Consider the following 26,475-nt stretch of genomic DNA (forward strand, 5'->3'; position numbering starts at 1 on the left):
ACAGATGTAACTAATGCTCCTTTTTTTTTTCCAAGTGTTGGGGTACAATCAGACCAAAACAAAAACATACAAACATGAATTTCAAAGATGCCGTTGTCCAAAATATACATTTTAAGGCTTCAAAAGTTGAGGTCACAAACCAATGTGTGATGTCACAGACGCCACGCCCCCTTCTTTCAGCCTGTGATACCTAAATAAGAGTTTAATCTCAGCTAATTTACGGTTTGGACAGCTGTTCTCGATGCTTCCTCCCCATGGACTCTTTATGGGTTTGTTTAAAGGTCTTTTATTTTGTGCTTCCTTTGCATGTCTCATTTGATTTTGTGTCACTTTTCTTAATGTTTTCAATCAAAACCAGGAAGCCCGTCTGTAATTACTGAGAATTTCCTTGTTATGAACAAACTCACAACATCACACACATCTGTTCTCCTGAGTCACAGCTGGCTGAGAGGGTGACGACGCTCTGACTCAAACTCTGACTGTTCCTGATGTCTCATCTTCATCAAACAGAAACCTCAACAAACACAACAAGTTTAATCATCCAAGATCTCCTTCATACACCTCACTGTTGATCTGATTTAATGAGCGGAGATCAGATTGTTATTTTATTTAAAGGTTAATTTTGGGGCTTTTTGTCTTCATTTTAGAGACAGGACAGCAGACAGATTCAGAAACCAGAGAGAGAGAGGGTGGAACGACATGTGGGGACAGGATCCAAACCTGTGGCGCCCGCCTGGAGGACCTCAGCCTCCGTACATGAGGCGCATGCAGAAACGATCATAATTAAAAAATGCATCGTCATCATTCTGATTTCAGAAGTGTTTTAAACGCAAATATTTTGATCATTTGCACGTCGACATGCGGGAAAAGAGCCACAGACTTTGTATTTTTTAAATTCTGAAATAAGGAGACGGAGAGTTGAAGCTGGTGTATTCAACATTTATTTTCTGTCATTTTAAAAACGATTCGAGGACAATCAAAATATAAATACATCTCTCTCTCTCTCTCTCTCTCTCACTCACTCGTCCACACAACCCCTCGCACACACCCACACACACACACACACACACACACACACACACACACTCACACACACTCACAACCCCTGCCCCTGATTTCGAGGTCAAAAGGTGCAACAATCAACCTCCAACATCGACTGAATCATCAGAAACGTTCATAATCAGAAACTGCATCGTCATCATTCGGATAGCAGAAGCGTTTTAAACACACAGAGAAGAAATATCAGATCATTTAGCGAGTCTCTTTACAGCCGGAACACTCCCCAAAAATAATGAAGAAAACGTTGAATCTGCAAAACAGCATGAGCTTCTATCACTTCCTGGCAGTAATCTTTAAAAAACCTCCCATGATGAAGACGCTCAAATCAAACGTCTCTTCAGATTTTGCACTTTCAGCACCAAACTGTGACATCTGAATAAATGTGGCACAAAAACCTCGCAGGAAGTGGACAGGAAGTGGACAGGAAGTGATCCGTCTCATGGTTCTGGTTTTCTTAAGCTGCGAACAGAGAGACAGACGAGCGGGGAAACATCCAAACATGGAGTCCTGTCGACTTGGATTGATTGACAAGAGATTTGCATCATCTCTGATCATGCAAATGGTGGTTTTGCAGATTTTTCTTTGTGAAATATTACTTTTTAAATGACCTCTGAACTCTGAAAATCAATGTGTGTTTAATTTTCTGGTGTTAGTTTGATTCTCAGGTGGTTAAACTAAATCTACATTGGATTATTTTCCTCTTATCAAACATATTTTCCGAGTACTGCATTCAAGAATAGTGAAACTGCATACATAAAACACAAAGATACACAGTAAGCAAAGAAAGGACACCTTGTGACGGCAGGGGCGTGGTCAGGGGGCGTGGTCAGGGGGTGGCATTCTTGCCTGCCCAGTCTGAGACCGACATGAGATTAAATTAAAAAGCTTTGTTGAAGCTAAAGATCCAATCAAATTCCTCCCAACGTTAAGCCCCACCTCCTTACTTGTTTGATTGGTCCTATCCCGTTTCAGCTGGAGATACGGGACGTTAGTTGTGTCGCTTTAAGTGTCTTTGAGAGCTGCCTGTTGGATCTTTATTCTTCCTTTTATTTGCATTATTTTTTTATTTTTGTAGACTTTACTTTGTTCGGCCTGACTGTCAATGTTTATTCAGTTACTGTCCTGACTTCCTGCCTTTGCTTTGTAAACACCCGTTTTAAAAGCTGCTCTATAAATAAATGTATTCCTTATTTTGTAGTCGTACTAATCCACGTTCGGCTGCTTTCTGTGAAGATAAGATTTTTATTCAACCATCATTTTTAGTCCTTGATGTACGAGTGAGCACAAATTCCAATGACTCACCGACTCTTGACCCCAATTTGAAGCAAGTTCAAACCTGTAAATGTGTTTTTTTTTTTAAATCTGTTTTAAATTATAAAAGTGGTTCAGGGTATTCACTGTGTCTGATTTGTAATTAACAGCCAACCAAAAACATGCAAAACCACCAAAAGAATAATCTTCTTAACCACTGACGTCGTCCGCCTGAGTCTGTTTCTGTCCGCCTCACACCTGGGGAGGTTTAAAATACACACAAAGTGGTCGACATCAAACTGTAGAGAAAACATCTGGCTCTCATCTGGTGACTCGACACATGAGTCAGGAATAAATCCAGAGGCAAGACGACATTCACACGGCCGTCTTTTTTGTGGTTTTTTGAGGCTTCCTGCCGAGCTCCCTCTCATTTACTTTCGGATGCTGATGACGCTTTGAACGTCGAGGAGGAGCAACGTGAAAGGAGCCGGTTGTGTTATGATCCTTTTTTTTTAAAAGATTCCCCACATCCACAGACGGAATCATAAAAATACTAAACAGAAGCACATGGCTTCAGCGCAGTCCTACAGGGTTAGTGCTGTGATCCCGGCACACACACAAAGAGACAGAAGAAGAAGAAGAACAGAAGAAGCCCTTTGACCTACATTAACAAAAAGCAGTTTTTTTTTTTGTTTTTTTTTTACACAGACTCTGGTTGTTTCAGGTTCTCTCTGAGGCAGTGGCAGACGTTTCTGTGTCACATTTACACTCATGAATGCACAACACGGAGAGGAAGAGTCATATGAGGAGTCACATGACCGAGTCTCTGCATCGTCACATCCAGGAAAAAGTGAAAACAAGCATCACTTTGTTTTCACACTCGCGCACAAAACTCCTGAAAACGTCCAGAAATGTTCAGGATCAGCTGCGTGTGTGAACACTAACAGGAGGTCCCTGTTAACTTGTGAGCGCAGCATATTCAGTTAAATTCACCGTGAGCGAGCGAGCTGATGACGTTTATATCCTGCAAACGTTAGACGGCCGGTTTGAACGTAGTGAAGTTTCTTCGTACTCTCACCAGATGCTCTTTATCTCTCATCCTTACTGTGAATATATATATACATATATCATACTACTTTTCGGATTCTGCGTTTCGTCGGCCATCTTGGATTTCTGTGGCGTCCTTTTAATAGTCATGCCCTGCCTCCTGAGAGCTCCTCTCTCCCCATCTGACAGGGAAAACTTCACACTACAAGGGACAGGTGTGAATACGCATCAAAGGAAGATCTCAGAAGCTGATAGAGCTTTCACACTTTCAGAAAACTCCTGAAAAACTCGGAGGAGGAGCTGCATGTGTGAACGCAAACAGCCGGACGTTACTTAGATTTTCTCCTGCCAGACTCCCAGTATTTTTCCTGCAGCAAGTCCGAGTGAGCCTATGTGAGAACGCAGCAGGATATTCTCTGGAGAATTCACCTCGAGCCAATAGGAGGGGGGGAGTGACGTTTATATACTGTGACTGCTGCACGGTGAATAAAGTGTCTGCACGCGGCCACTACGATTTCCGTGCTCTAATTAAACGGCTGCATTATGTTTTCTGTTCTCCAGTATGTTCTTCTCCACTCTTTTGCTGATGTTGTGATTTCAGGAGTGCATTATGTGAAAACAGTTTGACTGTGCTGACATTTTCTTGGAATTTTTCAGGAGTGCGTGTGTGAAAACAGCTTTAGAGGTCACTTCCTGTCTGAATCTTTTTCAGTGGGGGCATCCATTTAAAAAAAAAAAAAAAAAAACGGGCGTTGGAAAGTGGCTTCATAATTTTGGAGGAGGAGCTTTTAATTGGCTTTGAATTACTAGAAGCTGCTGGTGAAGAAAGCTTAACGAGGCGGGGAGGAAAGGCTGACTGGACGAAAGAAATCGAACCATCGTCTGCTAGTTTAGTATGCAGATCAACTCTCGCTTTCTGGCTTCTTAAAAACACACCATTGTGTCATTTATTCAGTAGAATACTTTCCAAACTGGCACCATGATCAATTCATATTATGTAAAAAATATTTATTTATCAATTCAGCAAAGTTTATCGGTATTGATTTTTTTTTTTTTTTACATATCTCAAAAGGCCTAATTTAAGTGACGTACTCCTTTAAAAGGGTCTCCATTGTGCCCGAGCATCCTCACCTGACGGGTCGACCACCCGTCCTCTCACCAAACATTCACAGAAGCAAACTGAGCAGCGATGATGCGGGATGAGAAACATGAGCGAGGAAAAATAAATCGTCCTTCCATGAAAAGCATCGAGGCCGGGTCTGAGTCGATGTAAAAATCTTCTTCTCTGCTCAAATTGAATCTCCAAAAGTTTCTCTGTAATGTCTTAATTTCACTCCGACCTGTTGGCATCGATTTCCTCAGCGGAAAGCAAAAAAATCATAAGTCCCCGTGAGGGTGCAAAAACACAAAAGAGGCATTAAAAAAAAAGTTTACTGATGTAAAACCTCTCTGTTTCTTTGTTTTCATTCAGTTTTGTCGTTTGTCTGTCAGATTGAGTGACAGATATACAAACTGCTGCCTCTGATTCCAGCCTTGTCCCTCTTCTCTCTGTCTTTGTGTCTCTGTGTCCGTGTCTTGGTCTGTGTTGCACCTTGGGAGCCAGCAGGGGGTGCTGTTAGGACGCCTTTCCCAGCTCTATCTTCTTCTGGATGACCCGAGCCGAGTGGTAGATGAGCGAGTCGATTAGACCGGCCACTGCAGGAAAAAGACAAACGAAAAAGAACATCAAATTCAAAGTCATTTCTTTAACATACATTTTGGAATATGTAGTGTACTTCTACCAGGTAACACAGAAAGTCGAAATGAAAAGACTGACCTGTAAAAACACCTCCGATAATGGCACAAACTCCTGTCAAGAAGTGTGTGAATGATCTAAACACAAAGATATAGAAGAGAAAGAAAACAATATTAAAGTGTGGGAATATATTATTCAGCAAAAAACTTAAAGGAGCAATATGTAACTCTGACCCCTAGTGTTTAAAATGGGTACTGAAGTCCAAATTCTAAACATTGTAGAGAGCTGTCTCCCCCTCCTCTCTAGAGTCGATGCTGGTGGACACTGAAGCTTCAGTGTTTAGCCAGCTCTGCATCGGTCTGCAAACCTTTCTGCGTTCTAACCTCTCTCCATTTTTCAAAAGCATCTCCAATATTGATCCTAGTTTGAGCACGTTTCTGCTCGTGGAGCTTATTAGAAACATGCAGAGGCTTTTTAGGTCGGCTACAATCACTTCTGAACCAGTTCTCTTGCCCGCTTCCATCGCTGCAACACCTGTTGACCTGATAACTGCTCTCATATCTGACAAACCGAGGGGTGTCCAAAACGGCCATGTGGGGGGGCCTTAAAACCGCCTACCTTCTCTGGTCCAATCAAATCCAGAGCATTCAGGACCAGAATCTAAAGTTAGAAGGAGGACATACTGGCTGCTGCATTGTTGTCAGAGAAGCCAGCACTTCAACATAGCATGTTTCCTTAATGTCTGATCATATAGTAAGATCACTTTATCATTTCACTCACTACACATCTCACTGATTGGACCTTTGAAGATTTTAATCTGTTATCAACAAACACCTGGCATATTAGGGATTTGCATTTCAAACATTCTTCCCTCTCTTTGATGTTGCCTTTTAAAGCCATTTAAACCGTTTTTTCCACTTCAAATAATCTTTTGAATTTGTAAAATCAGCGGCCCAATGAGAGGACAGTAAAGTGTAAACTGTCCTGGAGCCGCTTTGACATCGTGAACCCCTCCGTTGTCTCCTACCTGTGTTTCTCTGTGAATTTCACCATCATGGGTGACAGCTCGTATAAAACAAACACGCCGGGCAGCCCCTGGTCGCCTATTAACCCGTTGGCCACTTTCTCATGTCGGGTGACTGAGAACTGGTTTGTTTTTACCACCTGCAGAAACAAACAAGACAAGAGGAGAGGGACTGCAGGTTAAAGGTTGACAGAAGAACGCGGTTAGATCAAAATGAGCTCAGTCAGCAGAAAGGAACGCTTGCTGTAGGTGCATGCATATTTGTTCTAAAAAGGAGTGACTGATGATTGTGCTACAAACAGAAAAATGTGCACTAATTAGAAAGTCTGTCTTCTCATGAAGCCAAATTTTAAAACTTAAATGGAACATTTCTTCAGTCTCAAATTGTCTCTCTAACACGTCGGCATCTCTAGTTGGTTTTAAAGTCCTGGAGTTTAAAGAAGAATTCAGGAAGTAAAAGTAAGAGTATATTTTTTATCGTTTGACTCACCTCTCCGTCGGTTTTCATGTAGATGGTCGGAACAATCTTCACAAAATACTGGTACATCATTGATGCTGTGGGGAGAGAAGAGAAACCTTTGTTGAGCTGAAGTATGACGACGAATATACGACTTTGAACGCGCACACACACACACAGAACACACTTTAAATTAACAACCATCTATAAAATGCAGTATCTGGGGCGACAGTGGCCTAGTGGTTAGTTAGAGCGCTTAGTGAACAGAGGCTGTTGTCCAAGTCTCTCTCTCTGTCTCTACAATAAAGGCATCATAGCCTCAAAAATAAAGCAGAATGCGAAGAAAACAAGCCTGAAACAGGACAGCCAATGTGGAGTAATGGGTATAACTTAAATGTATTGTAGCGGCAGTAGCTCAGTCTGTAGGCACTTGGGTTTGGGAACCGGAGGGTCACCGCCGGTGCAGACCATCATGACCACCCTGTGCAGCAGCCCCACTCTGACATCTCTCCACTAATGCAGGTCCACAGATCCCGTGCAATTCGGGCCAATGTGTGTGAGAAGCATGTCTTTCAATAACAGAGTGAAAACCAGAATTTATATCATCTACAAAGACCTAATACTACTCCATCATGAGCACTAAGCAACATTTAGCTAAATATCTACCACTTGAATATACAGCAATCTGATCCATAACAGCATTTATCTCTTTCAATCTGTTTGTTTGTCCTTGCTCTTTGCTGCTGTAACATTACAAATGTCTCCACCGTGGTAGAAACAAAGGTTTATTTAATTAAAGTACACCACATGCAGCCCCCATCAACCCTCAATGTGGCCCTCAGGTAAATTTTTACATATCAATTAATTGGAAACATGAAGAAAATGTGACAAAATCTGCCATGAAATCATGAAAACCAGAAATACGTCCATAATAATATTTGATCACTGATATATGTTGAGTTAAATTTGAGACATAATTGATTTTTTTTTATAATTGATCGTTTTTGTATACTACAATTTTGGCCCTTTGGCAGGGAGAATTAATTGAATGTGGCCCTTGCCATGACCAAAGTTGCCCATCCCTGAAGCACACAATCTATCTAATATTATCCTTAAATAGAAATGACCACAGGTGGCGCTGTTTGTTTCCGCCTCCCGGTTGTTATTTCCCCTCTTTATTGCACTCCTCTGTCTTTTCCTGTTTCCGGTTATGGAGGTCTGACCAGAAGACATTTAAACGCTGCTGAGCTCAAAGAAAACCACGACAATCGTCACCTTAGGAAATATCTAAACAGATTTATTCAAACACATACATCAAGGTAAGATCGGAATCAGAAGAGGATTGATGATTTTGTTTATTAAAAACCCGCTTTTATCGTGATCGTGTTTCTCTGTCTGTCAAGGCCACAGGTGACGTTAGCCTGATAGCTTAGCATGCTACGCTAACACAACAAACTAAAAACACCTGAACAGATAAAGACTTTAAATTTAAATAGTTTGCTTTTAAATCAGTTGAAATTGCTGAATTAGGTTATGAGTGAAGTTTAAATAGTGAATTAATATATAAAAATATGACTCTTTAGTTTATGTCGCACAACTTAATTAATATTTCATCATTTTAAATAACCGACTGAATTAACTCAGAACTGTTTGTAAACAAAGATGTTTTAATTAACTTCTACTGGAGTGTCAGCTGACTGTCTTATCACCTGATAAAATAAAGAAAGGTGAATATAAAGGTCAAATGTTGGTTTAGTTTCAGTTTACATTAAATGTTAAGTTTAAATGTAAATATTTACCTGTTCAACAGGTGTCTGGTTAATGCTTTACAAAGTGTGTTTTAATCTTCACAACATACTCATACTGTTGTTTTTGTGTTTTACTTAATTAAAGTTAAATTATAACTTCTTCACACATTGTGATAAAGAAACAGGATTGTGTTTTCACACACAAACAAACTTTGAGGTTTTCATTATATTAAATACTTTTCCATACCAGGTGTTTTAAAATGACGCCATCTCTGTTTTTTTTTTTTATAAGAAATGTGCAGATGAGAGGAGTGAATTACTGGCTGCACGCAATTGTTTAAATACGTTGCCAACCATTTGTGCAATTTTCACAGTTTGCAGCAATTTTTGGTGATTTAAAACAAGAGACGACCAGATATTTGGTCCCTAGGACTTAAATTTTGTTGCTGTGGTATTGATATCGTTTGGTTATTTCTAGGAATGTATTTAATTTGAAGCTGAAATCCGGTTGCAAAAAAAAATAATTAAGTGGAAAACTTCAAGAGGTTACTGGAGCACAAGAATCACTGAAGGCAAATTTAATAAAAGTGCAAAGGAGAAATTCTGGTCTCATGACAACCCTGTGTGTGTGTGTGTGTGTGTGTGTGTGTGTGTGTTGAGGAGTAAATCTATGGGTATTGGAGTAACACAAACATACTATATGTAAGCTCTAATATAAGCGGTGTCACCGTGTAAACATGTAACTGCCTTCTTATAAACGTTCCTCTTGTTGTCTTTCTCTCCAGATGCCGGTGGCTGTCGGTCCTTATGGTCAGACCCAGCCCAGCTGTTTTGACCGGGTCAAAATGGGCTTCATGATGGGGTTTGCAGTAGGCATGGCTGCTGGCGCCATGTTCGGCACTTTCTCCTGTCTAAGGTTAGTCTGCACTTGGTGTGAACTACGGCCGTGCATCTTCACTAGTAGTCTAACAATTTCATTAGATTACAGTCGTTTATGTCCTGCAAAAATCCAGTTATTAAGTTCAAAGTTTGTCACTTCTTTGTACATTCATATCGATTCCACAGTCTGTGAATTCACATTGCGTTCCGGCGCTGCAGAAGCGCGGCACAGCGGGTACTCCACATACACACAGACAGCGCTGAAACTCTCGCCCTATGTTACTACCTCTGAAGACGGAACAAAGGGGGGATCACTTCGTCCCCCCCATTACGCCTCAGCCTCATTCAGATTGAAGGCAAAACGTCACAGGGGAGTAAATATTGCGGCTTGAAGCGGCAGTATGAATTGAGTTGACGATGATTTTTTTATAACGATTTGATATCGATGCATCATGATCGGTTGCATCCTCAATTTTCTATATTACTGCACATAGCTACTCTCTAGCTTTAGGGCCCAGAGAGACAGCCTGGACATACTATTTGTTTTACCTGGAGGGTCATAAAGTCTGCAATTCCAAACATTATGTCAGAATTTTTCACATTCAGGAGGCTTATTCTTCACACCGTCGGATCACTTTGAGGTGGCGGTTCAATCATCTTCCATTTTTAAGCAAAATAAAAAAATCAGGTACACCTTTGTTTTTGTCTCCCAGAGACTCGTCTGAAGATCTAGGTGTGGTTGAGTAATACTTTGATGTTTATGATGTATAAGTTGTAAGAGGAGTTCCAGGAGTTGGTCTATGTTTTTGTTTGAGCTGAGCACAGTATAATATAATGTGTGTGATCGGTATAATGTCTGTAAACGATCTGAAAAAGTAAAGAAGTTGTTGAAGTTAAACCTTCTCCATTGGGAATAACAAAGGTGTCATTCTTTCTTATAATGATGTTGTGAAATCAGCAGATACTTGACTTAAGTTACCTACTGTAGAGAATTTAAAAAAAGGGAGGCAAGTTGTAAAACTCCGCTTGTTGTGTTTTTGTCTAAACCCTGCAGGTTGATATTCGTCTGGTACCAGAATTCTGTCTCGCTTTCCAGACATATCATCGACTCCTCTGATTCTCTTGTTTGAAAATCTACTGATTCAATAATAGATTTGTTATTTTTGATTATATTATGTTTATATCGCTGCTTTGAATAGATTTTAACATGCTCACATAGTCGCCTGTTTCAGTGATGAAGATGGGAGTGATTTAAAGAGATGCTTTAACCCGCCAGCAACTCTGCCTCATTTTACAAAATATTTCATAAGCAGCTTCTCATGTAGATATTAAGTTTGTTAAAGACTGAACTCTGACATGATTCTTAAAGTCTTTGTTTTGCAAATCCTCAAACGTCACTGATTCAGTCGTTTGCTTGGTAAAAAGATTCAAAGACTGCGTCTCAAACTGGAGACTTTCAGTCAGCTTGTTTTAAAGTACGACATGTGAGCCTGTAGGCTGCTCACTTCAGGTGACACTGCATTTAATAAAGACTTTCTCTTCTGTCTCCAGGATCGGCATGCGAGGCAGGGAGCTGATGGGAGGCGTGGGGAAGACCATGATGCAGAGCGGGGGGACGTTTGGCACGTTCATGTCAATCGGTATGGGAATCCGCTGCTGAGGAAGACGAGGGACAACCTCCCCCGCCTCCACACACCTGTACAGCTATGGGACTCTTCCTGTTATTCTGTCCACGGCTCTCTGTCTGCTCGACGCTGTCACAACTTCAACCGGCTCGTCTCGTTTTGTCAATAAAAGTTCTGTTCTGTCCGACTGTTTTCAGAGTGGATCTGTTGCTCTCGGCACGCCTTTACCCCGCTCTTTAAATCTAAGACTGTACTTAATCTGCAAAGAGAAAACTTAGACATTTCTGTGTTCCTCACTCGTGCAGGTGAAATGTCGTGATCAAGATTTAGGGGCGGTACATGGATCTCCAACATTATAATGATTTTAACACATCACTGTTTCCCACTTAGATGATATTCAGGCGATCAGCCCGGGTATATTTATGACTGCCCAAGTATTATTCCAACCTAAATATTAATTAATACGTGCATGAGAGAGAGAAGGGGGGGGGGGGGGTCTTCTGTCTGTAAGCCAGTTGAGGTGCAACGCTCATATCATAACTGAAGCATCTCATGCCTTCATTTGAATGTGATGATGCTGTCATGCAGTGGATGCCTGTTGTGACATCATCAATAAGTCTCCACACACGCGCATCACCTGATGTGATGACTAACTTTTCAAAACGTGAGAGATCTCATTTGAACATCTTCATCGTAGTGCCAAGGAAAATAGTCGAAAGAGCAGAAAGACAAAAAAAACGAAGCTTCAGAATACGACGAGTCGCTGTTTGTCAGAGAGTTTAAGGAGAACAGAGTAAGAAGTTGTTTGTTACAGAAAATAAGTAAGAGAATTGATAAATATACAAACGGAATATTAAAATTTGTGATGTAGTACTCTAAATCGGTCTTGTCTCGGTCTCAGACTGGGCGGACTCTGGATTTTAAATCAAGATAGCTCAATAAATAGATTCACTTTATTGATCCCAAACTTGGAAATTGTGGTAAAAGACCACCACCGATTATTTTTCCTCGTCATTACTATGATTAGAAGGAAAACGCCTCTTTCTAAAAGAAGAAATAACTTCAATTGATTTGTTGTTTGATTTTTATCCTTGGTCTTGACTCGGTCTCTGTTAGTGTGGTCTTGACTCCAACACTAATTCAAATAAAGCCTATGCTATTACAAAATAAAAAGGTTTCAGCCCCTCATGCTAACTCCACCACCCGGACACAACGTCATTCTGAGGGAAACACTTCACATCATAAACTTCATAGAGAGAATTCAAAGCGTGATGAAACAGAAGAATAGATGAAAAATGAGCCGTGTTACTGAAAAGCTTATCGTTTGATTTCTACCAGCATCATTTAAAAAAAAAAAAAAGTACAAGCGTCATTATTACTGACCTTGTTGCGCTGTGACGTCGGTCCCGTCCAGAGGGTTAACGATGCCCGGGTAGTCTCTCCCAAACGACAGGTGTTTTATCAGGTGAGTCATGTTTATCTGCAGGACGACACAGCGGATTAAAACGGGATTTTCAAGAACTCACAGGAGTCACCAAGAGGCAGATCTTCAATTTATCAAGACAGTCATCTGCGAACATCATGTTAGTTAAACAGCTTATTTAACATGTTAAATATATGAATAGGGATGGGAGAGGAGCACGGGTTCAGAGTTACTCACGTTGTCTAAACCGAAGCTCTGCAGGTCGTGAACTGTAAACACACAAAAAGACACAACGTGATTCATTTGTTCCTCACAGGAGCTTCAGGGTTAAACTGTAAATACACGTTAAAGGAAGAGAAGTTAAAGCAAAGCGAGTTATTGGTCAGTATGTGCGGGTTTACTTCAGCTTAAAGGTTTGAAAGGAAGCACATGAAGCTGAAGACGACTAGAGTTCATAAGCGAGTCACTTTTATCTCATGTTTCAAACAAAGGAAGTATTTGGTCTGATTTCAATTTAACTATCAATTAAAGCTCAAAATGACCTGAGAACGAGGCACGAACGAGGCAGAGGATCAGGGCCAGACATGAGAAATAAATTATGATAGGAAGTTTTTTTAATTCATGCACTCCGAGGAGTCTCGAAATGTCAAGAAAATTGTTTTAATGCCTGGACCAAAAGTGAAAATGTTTAGAATAAATTGAGAAAAATAGAAATGTTGAAAATAAAATCCCGAAATGACGGAATTTTTTTTTCACAATGTTCAAAATAAAGTCGAAATTTAAAAGAAAAAAGTCAAATGGCAGAGAAAGAGGTCAAAATATCCAGAAAAAAACCCTCAAACTATCAAGAAAATGTTTAAAATACAGCAGAAATGCTGAGAATAGAGTTGAAGAAATGTCGAGAAAAAAGTTCTATCAAGAAAAAAAAGGTTAAATGTTGAGAATTAACATGAAATGCAAATTTTGTGAAATTCCGACTTTATTCACAAAATTGCATTCAAATTGAATTCCCTACATCTTGACTTTATTATCCAAGTGCATCCTGATAAAAACTATTCCTCCTCTCATGATTTATTTCTCACGTCCTCTAAAGGCCCGTACACGCCGAGCAGACGCCAAAGAACTAGTGGCTGGTGGGTCAGGAACTTTACTGATTTTCCTCAGCAAGTCAACTAAATGTTTTTTCTTTTAATTCTGATTGGCTGCAGCTTCACTCTGTATATAAAAAAAAACGTCCAATGAGCTGCAAACGTGAGCGTTCACCTCTGAAATCAAACATTAAAGGAGGCGTTCTTACATCCAGCTTCTCATGACGCAGGTGTGTAAGGACATCAAACTGTTACTCGGACTCGGCTTCACCGATTCATTAGAAAAAAACCGGAGCATGAGTGATGTGCTGGATTTTTTCTTTCCAATGTGAAACTTCATTTTAAAAAGGACTCGACAGAGAGAAGGTCGAAGCTGCAGATAAATACAGTCAACAGAGTTGAGGAGGTTTTGAAACACTTCACCAGCCCGCAGCTTCAATGCCTGTATCCTCCACCGGTCGGAAAGTTTTGCAGATACACATTTAAAAGACAGTTTCTGAGTTTGGGAGAGAAAAAACATGCCGACACAATGAGACCCTTTTTTTGGGCAGAAAAGCGCTGGCTGGTCTCTCTGTAGAGCTCGCATGAAGAGTTTATTTGTGGGCTGAGAAAGAAAAGCACTGCACGTCCGTCCTGTCTCCATGACAACAGTCTGTTGACAACGCTCGCTGTATGACCGACACTGCTCCGTTACTTTTTACTGCATGTTTCATATTTTAGATCGTTTATTTCCCGATCAGACACGGAGCGAGGAGGATTGTGGGTACAGGACACGATCTGTAGGAGTCTAAAATACAGAGAATATCAAACATTTGGAAAAGAGCGCCGGTGACGTAAACGCCGCCTTTCTGAAAAGTTGTAAGATTTTCAACTAGAGCGCTCGGAGCTGCTGCACAAAAAATGCAGAGCGCTCGAAACAAAAGACGCTGCACTTTTTGTCCAGCTGGCCGCTTTCTGTTGCTAACGCTCTCTACTCATTGAAAGCAATTTATAAAAAGACACCTGTGGTCAGAAAAAAAAACCCTCAGTGGACAAAGAGCCTCAACGTATGGCTTCACTCCTTCAAGCGAGAAGGCTCGGGATTGTGACAGAGCACTCAACTCGTCGCTTGATGGGAGTATACCCACTGAAAAGGGGGGCGTGTCCCAATTTTCTTCCACCCACTCTTGATAGCCAATTTATTCGCTGTAGGTTACGCACCCGATTGGATAAATGAGCGGCTAGTCCGGGCCGTCCCCTGGACTCATTTGCATAGAATAGAGCTCTAGTCTAGTCTTGTCCAGCGAGCGTGCCGGAGCCCCTCTCGAAACGACCAACGATCCCAACATGCACTGCACGACTGCCTCTCTGGCTCGCCATAGAAAATTGATATGAAGTGTTTAGACACTAATCATCAGAGGTCAATAGAAACACACCAACAGTATCTGATGGTATCGGTCTAAATTTGAGCGCCGTAACTTGTATTAAAATCGACATGAATCGTCTTCTGAGTTGCAGCCGGGATCGTAAACAGTAAAAATGTACCCACATTATCCATAAACAGGTTTCTGTCCCCGTTTAAACTGTTGTTTAAAGGTTTTTAATATAAACAGAAATATACTGCAAATAAAGATGGACTTACTTTCCACAGCGTGCACTGCAGAAAGAAGAGAGAAGAGTCACTATCATGATGCAGGTAGACAACAAACCAGGTTATGTTCATGTGTGTGTGAAGGGGGAGGGGGGAGGGGCTGCACGACACTGACAAACATTTAAAATATTCTATGAAGGATTTAAACAGTGAAGCACAAGGGCACGGCTTCATGTTTTTGTGCTCATCATTTGGTTTGTTTTTCAGTATTTAAAAGCTCCGCTGTGATTGATTTTGAAGCCGAATATCTCGTCGCGGAGGATTATCTTTTGGAGCTTTAAAAAGAGGCTTCACAGCGTCTGTCAGGGTTCGTCATGCAGCCCCGAACATGAGGCACGATGTTTAGCGCTCGATGGTTAGTCCAGATGAAAATGGAGTTCTGGACAACAATGAGGGTGAGGCCCATTTTTTGAACGACGACCTTCACAGTCTAATCCTCAGCGTTAGTGATTCTTGTCTCTTGTTTCTGTCGCTGAGCTTTGGAATAAAACGTCAAACTCAGTGAAGTCATCTTGATGAAGCTCACATCGCAGAGATGGAGACGAGAGGATGGAAGAGTAGAAGAAGAAAGTACAGCTCAAAGTGCGGCAACTCTGACTATTCTGACAAGCTTACAGGTTTGCATCAAAGCAGACAATTTTTAATTTAAAGGTCATATATTATTCAGAACACCTAACATTTGTTTACTAAAACTAATATATGTCCTTAGTCTGTCTACCCAATGATGAGAAAAGTCCATCCTCTCCGTCTTCTGCCTGCTCCACTTTTCAGAGAATGTGTGTTCAAACAGGCCGTTTGGAGATTTTCCCTTCATGACATCACAAAGGGCAGTAGCCCCTCCCCCAGGTGGGTGACACTCCCACAGCTAGGTGATTGTTCTGCCCTCTGAGTCTGCCTTCTCACCGTAAACTATAGGACATGGAGCGAGAAAGACCGAGTACACCCAAGTCCTTCCAGAGAGGTGGTGTGGTCAAACACAGCTCATTTACATATTTAAAGCTACAGACACAGAAACAGCCTGTTCTGAGCAGGGCTGAAATAGAGGAGTTCATAGACATGATCAAATACAGGATCAGAGTGGATTTAAAACAAGAAACTTCTCACACATGTTTTGAGGAGCTCTGAGATTTATTTAAACTGGTTGAAGAGGAGGAGAATATGGGACCTTTAACCTGATGAGGAAACAAACCTACTGACCAGGTTAAGTAGCCAGTGTTTTATTTAAGTTAGAAGCAGCTTATTAACGGTAAGTAGGTTTAATGGCATGTATAAGTGTAAACATCCATCTCTGGTCTAATGTGCAAATGAGGGATACTTTGAGCAGGCAGGCGAAACTGGACTGAAGATTATAGAAATGGCAGCAACAGCGAGGACATGACAGACAAACAAGCAGAGACAAACGCAGACAAAAGGCAACAAAAATAGAGGAAAAAGTTTTGTTTTTTTTCACTCAAAAACCCAATTTGTCAGAGTGCTGTTGGACTAGTGGTTAGTGCACGTGCACCCCATGTACGGAGGCTATAGTCCTTTAAGGGGCCGGGGTTCAAATCCGACCTCTGTCCTATCACCTAACAAAGGCATAAAAAGCCCAGACATTAACCTTAAAAAACCCAATTTGTCAACCTTCGTCTCTGAATTTGTTTGTGTGTTGTCTTTTATTTCATAGACATATTTATTCATTTTCTCTTTATTTTGATCTTTTGTTCCTGTTTAATACACTACAGGATGTCCCTACGATCACAGGCCGTTCTAAACAATACTAGTTGAAAAGATCTGTAACGTTCAAGACTGCCATTTCAAAATAAATGAGAGAAACCGAGAAATACTCATCCAGGACTTTTTTTTTTGGCTTTTTTCCCGTTGAACTGAATTCTCACAGAACTTTGACTTTCAGATATTCAAAAATATCTAATTTTGCTTTACGAATTTGATTCAGACGAAATCTGAAGGATTAATTGTTGTTTCCTTAAAATTCTCAGCATGCGATCGGAGAATGTTTCGATGCATTATGTGAATGAAGTGAGATGTGTGGTTAGTGACAATGAAGGAACAGAGACTCAGAAACAAACATTTCTGAACACCTCTACAAAGAGCATCGATAAAGGCAGAGACAAGGCAAATCTTATGACACTACCTCACAGTTTTTAAGATCCAGAGGACTGCAGGATCTTTGAGGGATTGGTTAAAAGACTCATCCGGTATAAGTTAGGAAAATGTAAAGGTGCTTGTGTTTAATCGCTGAAAACATGTCCAGTGTTTAAGAGACTTCAACGAGGTGTTCAGGAACCTTGCAGCAGTCGTGTTTATGAGCTTCATGACGGGGGTAAACAGAAGGTCTTACCATGAACATGAGACTGCTGGAAACTCTTTCCTGGAGCAAAGTGGAAATTTCCAGCGACCTGACATCCGAAGACAGGATCAAATGAAAAAAGTTTTTTTACACAGGATAAGACTTTTTTTTAATTTTCTCTGCAGATCACCAAAATCAAGATGTTTGATAGTAGTTTAGGTAGTACCTTGTTGACCTCCAGGACACCGTAAACCTGGCAGCCTTCGTTCTTCTGCTCCTGCATCTTCTGCGAGAAGCCCTCCCTCTTACACTGCTCGATGGTGTCTGCGTTCTTAAACGCCCAGCCTCGCCGCCGGTACGCCTCTCGCACGTCATCGCAAGTGTTACAGCATCTGCACACGCACAAGGCAAGTAGACAGAGATCAACACAAGGGGACATAAATACATTTTAAAAATTTAAAAAAGAGTGTTGTTGGGTCTCTTACTTGAGGTCTTCGGTCTCGGCTCCGTAGCAGCTCTCACATCTGTTTGGATCCAGCGTGCTGGGGTCAAACACTTCACCATCGTCAGCCTTACCCAGCTCTACACATTTAACACAAATTAAATTAATGAAAGATGTAGGACTCAAAAAAATCTTCCTCAGCTAACAAGATGTTTGACCCTGAAGTCTTAAACTCCCTAAAGAACACAAACCGACCTCAGTTACAAGATTAATCAAGAATGTGAAACCAAACTTGGCCTTAGTTTTTGCAGCTTTAACGATTCTGCTAACTGCCAATTTCCACATAATCTATGCACGCTACAGTCCGTAAGCGTTGTTTGCTGCCACTCAATGCTCCTGTTTCCACAGCGAGCGCAGCGGTCTGTCTCTGGAGAGGGCAGCCAGTGGGTATACACTCTGCTCCGTTTCAAATATGCTGCGAGGATATTTTCAACAGAAGAGCTGGACAGAACATGACAACCCGGACAGGAAGTCAGACAAGGAAACGCACAGAGCGTCCGGCCAATTTCAAAATGAAACACAAGATATGGACTCACGATCTTATTTTTTTATCACTTTATCAACAGGCACTGAATGAACGACAAATCTCCCTCAGAGAAACAAAGCAACATGATGTTTAAACATTTTTCTCAAGCAAATAGAACGGACATAAAACATTTGCTGTCCTTTCTGGTGGCACACTAAAATGCTTAGTTGTGTTTTTCCCTCGTGGATTAGTCACTGAAATCGGTCTCACTGGATCATTTTCCCTTCTTTGCTGACGTGTTTCTATCAGATACCTGCAGCTCGCTAAGTGCTTCAGTGGAACCATAAGTTGTGGGTCGGTGTCAGGAGGTGAAATGTCAACGTGAAGTTTTTTGTGTACCGTGTTTCTCTGCCTCGTCTGTGACAGGTTTGAAGTCTTTGTCCAGCCGCTGCTTGAACAGATTGTGTTCAACGTCCAGCTGCTGCTCACCCGCCACGTCCATCGCATCGATACTCAGATCTGAGGACAAATAAAGAGAAGGAGGGGGAGGGGGGGGAGGTATAAATGTCAGTCCTGGAAACTAAAGACATATTAAAACTGCTGGACACAGACATGTGGTCCCTTCTTTAATGGTAATTGACAAACATGTTCTTGTAAAAGCAGAGGTTCTTACAGGCGCAGGGCATGTGGGGGAAGATGACATCGATGTTTATTTGAAGTTTGTCTCCCCTCGATGTGTCCACGTACAGCTCAGGGTGAACCTGCAGGGAAACAACAGCACATGTGAAAGTGTAGGAATCACAACAGTTACACAGAAAGGAGCGCTACCTGGACTCAACAGGTTTAAGGTGCTCTTTGAAGATGGATACAGGCAGCTATAAACCAAAGGAAAAACGGATCCGCTGGACGTGTAATAGGTCTCAGCAGTACTCAGGAAGTGAACTGGCACGTCTCCATCTACCAGACCAACTTCCAGATTTGGTCCAACCCTCCCCTTGCCAACCCAAGTCCATACAGCCTGAGCTACTGTCGTCCACTAGGAACAATCTCAGAGTAAGTCAGAGCAAGGAAGAGGATTACACCAACATCTGTGTATCTTGTTTTTAAAAAGATGTTGCCGTGGTGATGTATGGCCATCAAACATCCTAACATTAAATGTGTGTGTTTAAAGAAGAATACATCTAAGATGCTTCAAGAATAACTTTCAATCTTTACAAGGATTAAGTCTTTAAAGGCAGGGTTGGTAATTTTCTAAAAACTAGCATGATTTTGAAAGTAGCATTCCCTCAGTGCACCGTCTGCACCCCCTCCCCTCTGTGCTCTCTCTAAAGCCACGCCCCCTCACTTACATGCACGAGCGCCATTAGTCCAGAAGCGGACCTCAGCTCGTGCTTTGAGTGTGGGCTCGTGCACGCAAGGGTTAGAGAGCGAGCAGAGAGACAGGGAGGCGTCTGATTGGTTCATCAGATTGGTACCTCGTGGCAGACATTGGTCGAAGTTTTTACAGACGTACAACTGATACAGATGACGGATTTTCTTTGTTCCTTTTTCAGATCACATGAGTTATTAATTTCTGTCAGGACCTAAAGACAATTTCAACCACAATCTTTAAAAAGTGGATCTGGAGGAACCAACGCTGACTTTAAGTGGAAATTCTTGTGATAGTAAGAATTTTCTCAGGATGTCGTCACAAGGAGCCAAAGTAAGCTTTGTGAAAACGGCCCTGGATGTATTTAAACAGTTTTAATAGTTCCTCCTTTCTCTTGAAATGAGGTTGGAACACATTTTACAAACTGCAGGTCACTGATCTTTATCAGAGATGGTGTAAGACTTTCACACCGCCGACATGAAGATGGTTTCCACATACTGAAGAAATTCTTTTGGTGTGGTTTTTTTTGGTGCAGAAACAAAGAACACGAGAGTCGAGATCAGTAACGCTCCAGCAGAACATCCTGAGTTAAAAGCAGGAATCAGGATGACAAACTGTAAATAAAACAGCGAGTCACTGTTTGTGTAAGCAGAATCAGACCGGTCTGACAGGAACTGTTTCCTGAAAGTTTCATGTTAACCTCAGACCGCCTGCTTTATTATATCTTGCTCACTACTGCTCAGGAGATGAGCTGGCACCTCTCCAGCTACCAGACCGTTTTCCAGACTTGGTCCGCACCAGGACTTGAACCGGAGACGCTCCGCCTCCAAACCCAAGTCCCTACAGACTGAGCTACGGCCGCCCAGTAGAGGAAGACGTTTAAGGACCTGCAGATACTTTAAGTTAATCACTCGATGTATGTTTCTGACTTATTTGATGCAGGCCCAGTCCGCACATTTTTTATCTTCCTGTGTGTTCAATCTAATTTCCGCTGCAGCTTTCACCTCACCTTCAGAAGGATATCAAACAATGGGGTCATGTGGATGAACTCACCTCTTTAGTGAGATAGTACTGCAGCTCGGAGACAAACAGGATTAACATGATGACGCCGCTGATGATGGTCACTGCGGAGCAAAGAGGAAGTGTGTTTGTTAGACATCAGGAGACGGGATTCTAACCTCTGTAATAAAACTTACATTTCTACAAAAATGATATTTCTGTATTTCTTTTGGGTCTTGTTTGAATTTAACATTATTTCTACGGCCGATATGATATCGATATATTGGGTAGAAAAAAAATCCAATACCATATATCGGCCGATATTTTTCTTAGATCAATGTTGCAGCTATGTTCTTACATCTGTATATAGATGCACTTTTATTGCATCGATCCCTCAAATGCAGTTATCAAACATTTGTGGAAAATATTTCTGAAGACAAGATGGTCACTCAACTGGAAAGTAACTTTGCATGTACATCAGGGTTGGAATTTAGCACCCGCCAAATACGGCTGTTTTTTTTGTTTTTTTTGCAGTGACAGGTGAATTTTGCTCCACCTACCAGTCACAGTGGTGGGTATATAAAAGGAAAGTAACAGAGTGGTTTGTGACAACAGTCTCCTGCTTGTCCTTTCTGACTTCATCAGCAGAGTCAGCGGCTGTATCCAAATTGCCAAGTACCTACTCAATCTGTCAACAGGCAGTACCTACTATCCGTGCTGTATACTGTTTAGTACCTACTATTCAGTAGGCGCGCACAGTAGGCAGATATTTGTTCCTACTTCTTCTGATTCATTCAGTATGGAAGTGGCGTCATTTACGTTACCCGAACCGGCCGCATCCACCCGTTTTTCTTTGTTTAGCTTTATTCAAGAAGAGTAATGCACATATACAGTCAGGTAAACAAAAAACAATATCACAATGTAAATCAAGTAAAAGGCAGATTAAATAACTAAATAACATACAGTACATAAAGAAAAGAACAAATGAAAGACAGAAATATAAAGTAAAATATACCAATAAAGACACATTTAAATAGTGAAATCATTATTTAAATAGAGGGGAAAAGGTTTTATAATAATGCAGATATTTGTTATATTTTCGGTTGTTAATTAAAAGTAGTGATTTCAGTCGGGACTTTAACTCTAGATTAAAAATTGATTCAATTAATCCACGTTTGTTTGTTTTGATTTGGAGGCGGACGTGACGTGAATATTTACGTTTAATTTCGCACTGCATTGTGGGTGGTAAAATACAATTCACTTCCTGAAAGGATGCATCCGATCCATACTGCATGAAACCCAGAAGTTAGTATCCATACTGAAATGTTCAGTAAACTGAGGTGGACCCAGAAAATGCATACTGAATGACCACGAAAGTTCAGTATACTGAAACTCCCTACTGAAAAGTATGTACAGCCTACTGAACTGTGGCTATTCGGAGAGGGCCAGCCAGTCCTAAACGAGGCCCACATGGCTCCGCCCCTCCTCATGTCAGTGTATACAATGATAGGCTACGAGACTGAGAACCTACACAGTGATAGGCTATGCGCTCAAAATTGTTTTACTCAGTGTCTCTTTAATCGAGCGCCGCATGGACTAGCATCTCTAAAGAAACCAGCAGGTAGGTGAAAACGTTAACTTCAAACCCTGATGTTCAAGCGTCAACACTTGAGAGAGTGATGATACTTGATGTAATGTAGCACACTCTGCTGGTGACAGATAACTGCTCGTGTAAAACAACGAAACTTCAATTAAAAGCTATTTTACAGGTGAATAAATCGAGTAACACCGGCGCATATCTGTCATAAAATGAGCCGATAGTCACCAGATAAGATGAAATCGGCCGTGATTATCGGCTGGTCGATTAATCGGTCGACTATTTTGAAATGTAATCTTCTCTGTGATTATTAATGTTTTGTTTTAAGGATATTTTTGAATGTCCTAAGTTAAGTTTCTTTGTCTTGATGCTTTGAATTGTCATGTTGCTGAAAAGTGCTACAGAAATAAACTTGCATTGCCACCAAGGTTTGCAAACTTACAGTGAAACGTTCATTTGAGGAAAATGGGCTAAAATGGGCTAAAACGTGTTGTCCTTTTAAAATGCCTCACAGTTTGACATAATTACAGACACATCTTAAAGAAATACATCTCCATGTATACATGTAGTCATCTAATGAATATCTCTGTCGTTGTGTTTCTTTTTAAACATATACTAAATGTTAGATAAGACTATTCTGCTGCCGTTCAGGCTTACAAAGTGTCTAAGGGATCCTTTTTGTACCTCAACATGTTGGGTTTAATATGATCTTTGGTATAAAAGACAGATGATTGAGTTAGCCTTGTTGTTAGCCGCAGCAGCTAACAGCCTGTGTGTCTGAATGGCAGCTTCCTCTGTGATGAAATTAAAGCCTCTTACCGGTCGCTCCTCCCCATGTCTTCACTCGGAAATCCTCCAGAGTTTTGGGATAGGCGTCAAACTGCTTCAATTTATTTAACGTGTCCATTTTGTACACCTGAAATCCGCCGCTGAGCGCAAATGTTGCCGACAGATTCCAGCACTACAGCTACTCATCAGCCCTCCGCTTTCACTTCCGGGACACGCACAGAACGAGGCACGGCTCAACCAATCAGAGCAGGCCGCGTGAATTTGCCCTTTTATTGGTTTAATTCAGAGACTGTAAATATGTATTTATATTTTTACAAACCGGCCGAATTACTGACCGCCCGTTGTCTAGAATTAAACCTATTCCATGTGTACTAATAATGAACTAAATGACTGAACAATAAAGAACAACAAAGAGCCGTAAATTCAATAAATTTATATTTTTTTCATTCATATATTCCTAATTAATTATGGTACGGAGCCCCTGAAGTCCCAAAAAGTTGACAAAAAAAGTCTTGTTACTTTGTGGGACTTCAGGGGATCCGTAATATGTTGTGCTGCTTACAGAAACTTTGCTTTCACAAAGGACACCATATTTGTAGTCTTCTTATCAGCTTGGATTTAAAGTGTTTTAACGTTGAAATGAACTTCTCTTATTTGGGCTAGTAACAATTTGATGAACACAAAAGACTGGTTCAGATAATTGGTTGCACAATGACCTAGCCTTTTATGTGATCTATTCATTTACAATCTGTATTTTTTTCTTCTTCATGCGAATAATTGATTAAATATGGAGTCCTAATAACAAAGTCACGTAACAATTCTCACAAAAAAATCGATCATCGATGCATCGCAATTATTATTTTCCCAATTCAATATCGATTCAGTGAAATACTGAGATTTATTTTTTCAGTTGTAATGACGTCCCTCTCCACTAGGGGGCACTGTGGGTGCTGTGAATTCAGATCAGCCACAATTGTGCACTTTGCATATACCAGTAGTTTTTGTCATGCCATTAAAGCACTGTTATGTTTATTACGATTTTGCTGTGCAATAAAATAAGTTTTTGAGTCAGTTTGTTCTAAACCTAAACAAACAATGCACACATAAATATTTAACAAATATAATTATGTGCTGTAATGAGTTATCTGGGTATTCCTGTTATCTGTTTGTATTATTAAACCGATATCGAAGCACATTGATTGAAATTGAATCTAGAGCCCGACCGATTAATCGGCCATAATATCTGCCGATATCAGCTTATCCGATGATTATCAATATCGTCTTATTTTATCACAGATATCCACCGATATTACTCGATTTATTCACCAGTCAAAAAGCATTTCATTTGAGTTTCAATGTATTTCACTAGCAGTTATCTGCCACCAGCAGAGGGCGCTATATGGATTACAACAAACATTAACACTCTCCAGAGTGTCAGGCGGTGAAGCACATACATGCTGAGTTACTTTCCAGTTGAGTGACCATCTTGTCTTCATAATGAATCTTTTCCACAAGTTTTTGATAACTGCAATTGACGGATCAGCGCAATAAAAGTGCATCATTATCCATCTATCTTTCTCGACAGATTGAACATCGATCTAAGAAAGATATCGGCTGATATATCGGTATCTGATTTTTTCCCCCCCAATATCGATATTAGCATCAGCCCCAGAAATCTCATATTGGTAGCGCCCTAATCGAATCGAATTGTGACCCTAAATAATTTGAATTGAATTGTGAGTTTGTGGACAGTACCCAGCTCTAATAACTATAATGACTTCATAACAACGAACTTCTCTTTTTTTAACTCTCTTGAGAACAAAAACTCGATCGTGCAAACATCAATTTCAATTACATTTAAAAACCGTGTCTCAGCGGCCTTTAGTTACTGTGGTCCTCTCCTGAACAAGCTTCCTGACCTTAGGTCCATCAGTGTCTACTTTTAAAGCAAAACTCAAAACCTCAAAATCGGTTCTCCAAAGCATATGAATAGTTATTTATGAATGTGTGTATGATCACTTTTGTGGGAACTGATTCTTGCTTTGTGGTGTCTTTGACTTAATTGATGACATTTCTGAATGTTATTAATGATAGGATAGAAGTTTATTTATAAAGCACTGATGTGGAAACACTGGGTTTTTTTGTATGCTGTGTTTTGATTTAGTTTTTAATCTCAATGTAAAGCACATTGAGCTTATCTGTAATGAAATGTGCTATATAAATACAATTGCTATTGTATCAAACTAAGAACAAGTAGGCACTGATAATAACATGTTTGCAACAAATAGCCTATCAATATCAAATAACAGAAAATCTAACAATCATTGAAAAAAAAGCTTTTAAATCTAAAGTTGTAATTTTTTTAAAGGATGCATCTACATCTAAGACATTTTTGGACTTAAGTCCAGAACCAGGATTTGTGAATAAGATTGATGTTATTCTGGTCTGTTCTTTTGGTTTCTTCAAAGATCTGCTCCTTAAAACAAGGAGACTTCAGCAGAAACTTTAGAAAATGAGGAAGGATTGATTCCTGCTCTTTTAATGAACCGCTGCTCAATAATAATAAGATGAAAAAAGGCCTACAGCAAAGGTAATGTAGACTATTATCCTTTTTATTTACAGTCTTTATAGTTTGTATAGGTAGCCTAATGGCTTTGTCACATGCAGGACAAATGTACCTAAACAATACATATATGGATGATAATGTTTATACAGACTAGTCTACTCTGAACTACTATTTGAACATCCACATTCATAATATTGTAGCCTTTTATTATTATCACTCCACAGTGCACACATATTCATTTCCATGTATTGTAATCTAGATCATCGATTTAATCTTTCCTGCTGCACTCAGAGAAAATCCACGCAGATGCAGGAAAACGTTCAAACTCCACACACTAAATGTAAATGTTGTTTATATTGTTTCATAGTTTAAATTCTGGCATTGAGTCAGGAATAAACTCACGTGACAGGAGCATTGTGGCAGCTATCCTCGTTAGTATAGTGGACAGTATCTCCGCCTGTCACGCGGAAGACCGGGGTTCGATTCCCCGACGGGGAGGTTACCTTTTTTTCTAACCCCAAAAAACAACGACCTCTTTCTTCTTTCCTCCGTGCAACCATATTAAAGATTTGATCATATTCACAACACTGGGAACAGTAACAACCTCTAGGGCAAATTGGCAATTTACACCAGTACCTCATTATCAAGTGCAATACTCCAGAACTTTATTAATCCGTCACTTTACATCCCGTAGCAGACAATTCAATCACTTTAACTATGAAAGTCACTTTATCCTGGTTTGTTCTGAACATCCAACAGACACTTTTTATGCTTGTTTTTTTACATGTTCGAAATTAAATCAAACACAGTACCTCCTTATACTTCCATGTGTGCATGGACAAAGATTTCCAGATAGTTCTTATAAATCTTCACTATTATTGCTTATTATGTTTTTCTGGCGTACTTATAAAAAGGGAATAATGTCACACGT

The 26,475-nt window shown here is 40.5% G+C and overlaps 2 protein-coding genes and 1 non-coding gene across 4 annotated transcripts; 2 read left to right on the forward strand and 1 right to left on the reverse strand.

Annotated features, from left to right (window-relative positions):
* Positions 1-923: 923 nt before the first annotated feature.
* ergic3 (ERGIC and golgi 3) lies at positions 924-23,185 on the reverse strand. 2 transcript variants are annotated; one of them, XM_061041808.1, is made up of 14 exons: positions 23,009-23,185; positions 20,647-20,717; positions 18,898-18,985; positions 18,624-18,743; positions 17,742-17,838; positions 17,483-17,648; positions 17,308-17,365; positions 14,958-14,972; positions 12,486-12,517; positions 12,209-12,305; positions 6,607-6,671; positions 6,120-6,256; positions 5,174-5,229; positions 924-5,052 (listed from the first exon to the last, which is right to left on the reverse strand). In XM_061041808.1, the coding sequence occupies exons 1-14, from the start codon at positions 23,094-23,096 to the stop codon at positions 4,973-4,975; spliced, it is 1,170 nt and encodes a 389-aa protein (XP_060897791.1). In that variant the 5' UTR covers positions 23,097-23,185; the 3' UTR covers positions 924-4,972. The 2 variants fall into 2 exon arrangements, with proteins under 2 accessions (XP_060897791.1, XP_060897792.1); XM_061041809.1 differs by lacking the exon at positions 14,958-14,972.
* romo1 (reactive oxygen species modulator 1) lies at positions 7,738-11,009 on the forward strand. Its single transcript, XM_061041840.1, has 3 exons — positions 7,738-7,892; positions 9,107-9,237; positions 10,752-11,009. The coding sequence occupies exons 2-3, from the start codon at positions 9,107-9,109 to the stop codon at positions 10,858-10,860; spliced, it is 240 nt and encodes a 79-aa protein (XP_060897823.1). The 5' UTR covers positions 7,738-7,892; the 3' UTR covers positions 10,861-11,009.
* A 2,785-nt stretch (positions 23,186-25,970) lies between the features above and the next one.
* Positions 25,971-26,042, forward strand: trnad-guc (transfer RNA aspartic acid (anticodon GUC)). The gene has a single exon. It is a non-coding gene; the product is annotated as a tRNA-Asp (tRNA).
* The last annotated feature ends 433 nt before the right edge of the window (positions 26,043-26,475 follow it).

The sequence above is a fragment of the Labrus mixtus genome, chromosome 7 (genome assembly GCF_963584025.1).
Source record: "Labrus mixtus chromosome 7, fLabMix1.1, whole genome shotgun sequence".
NCBI lineage: Eukaryota > Metazoa > Chordata > Actinopteri > Labriformes > Labridae > Labrus > Labrus mixtus.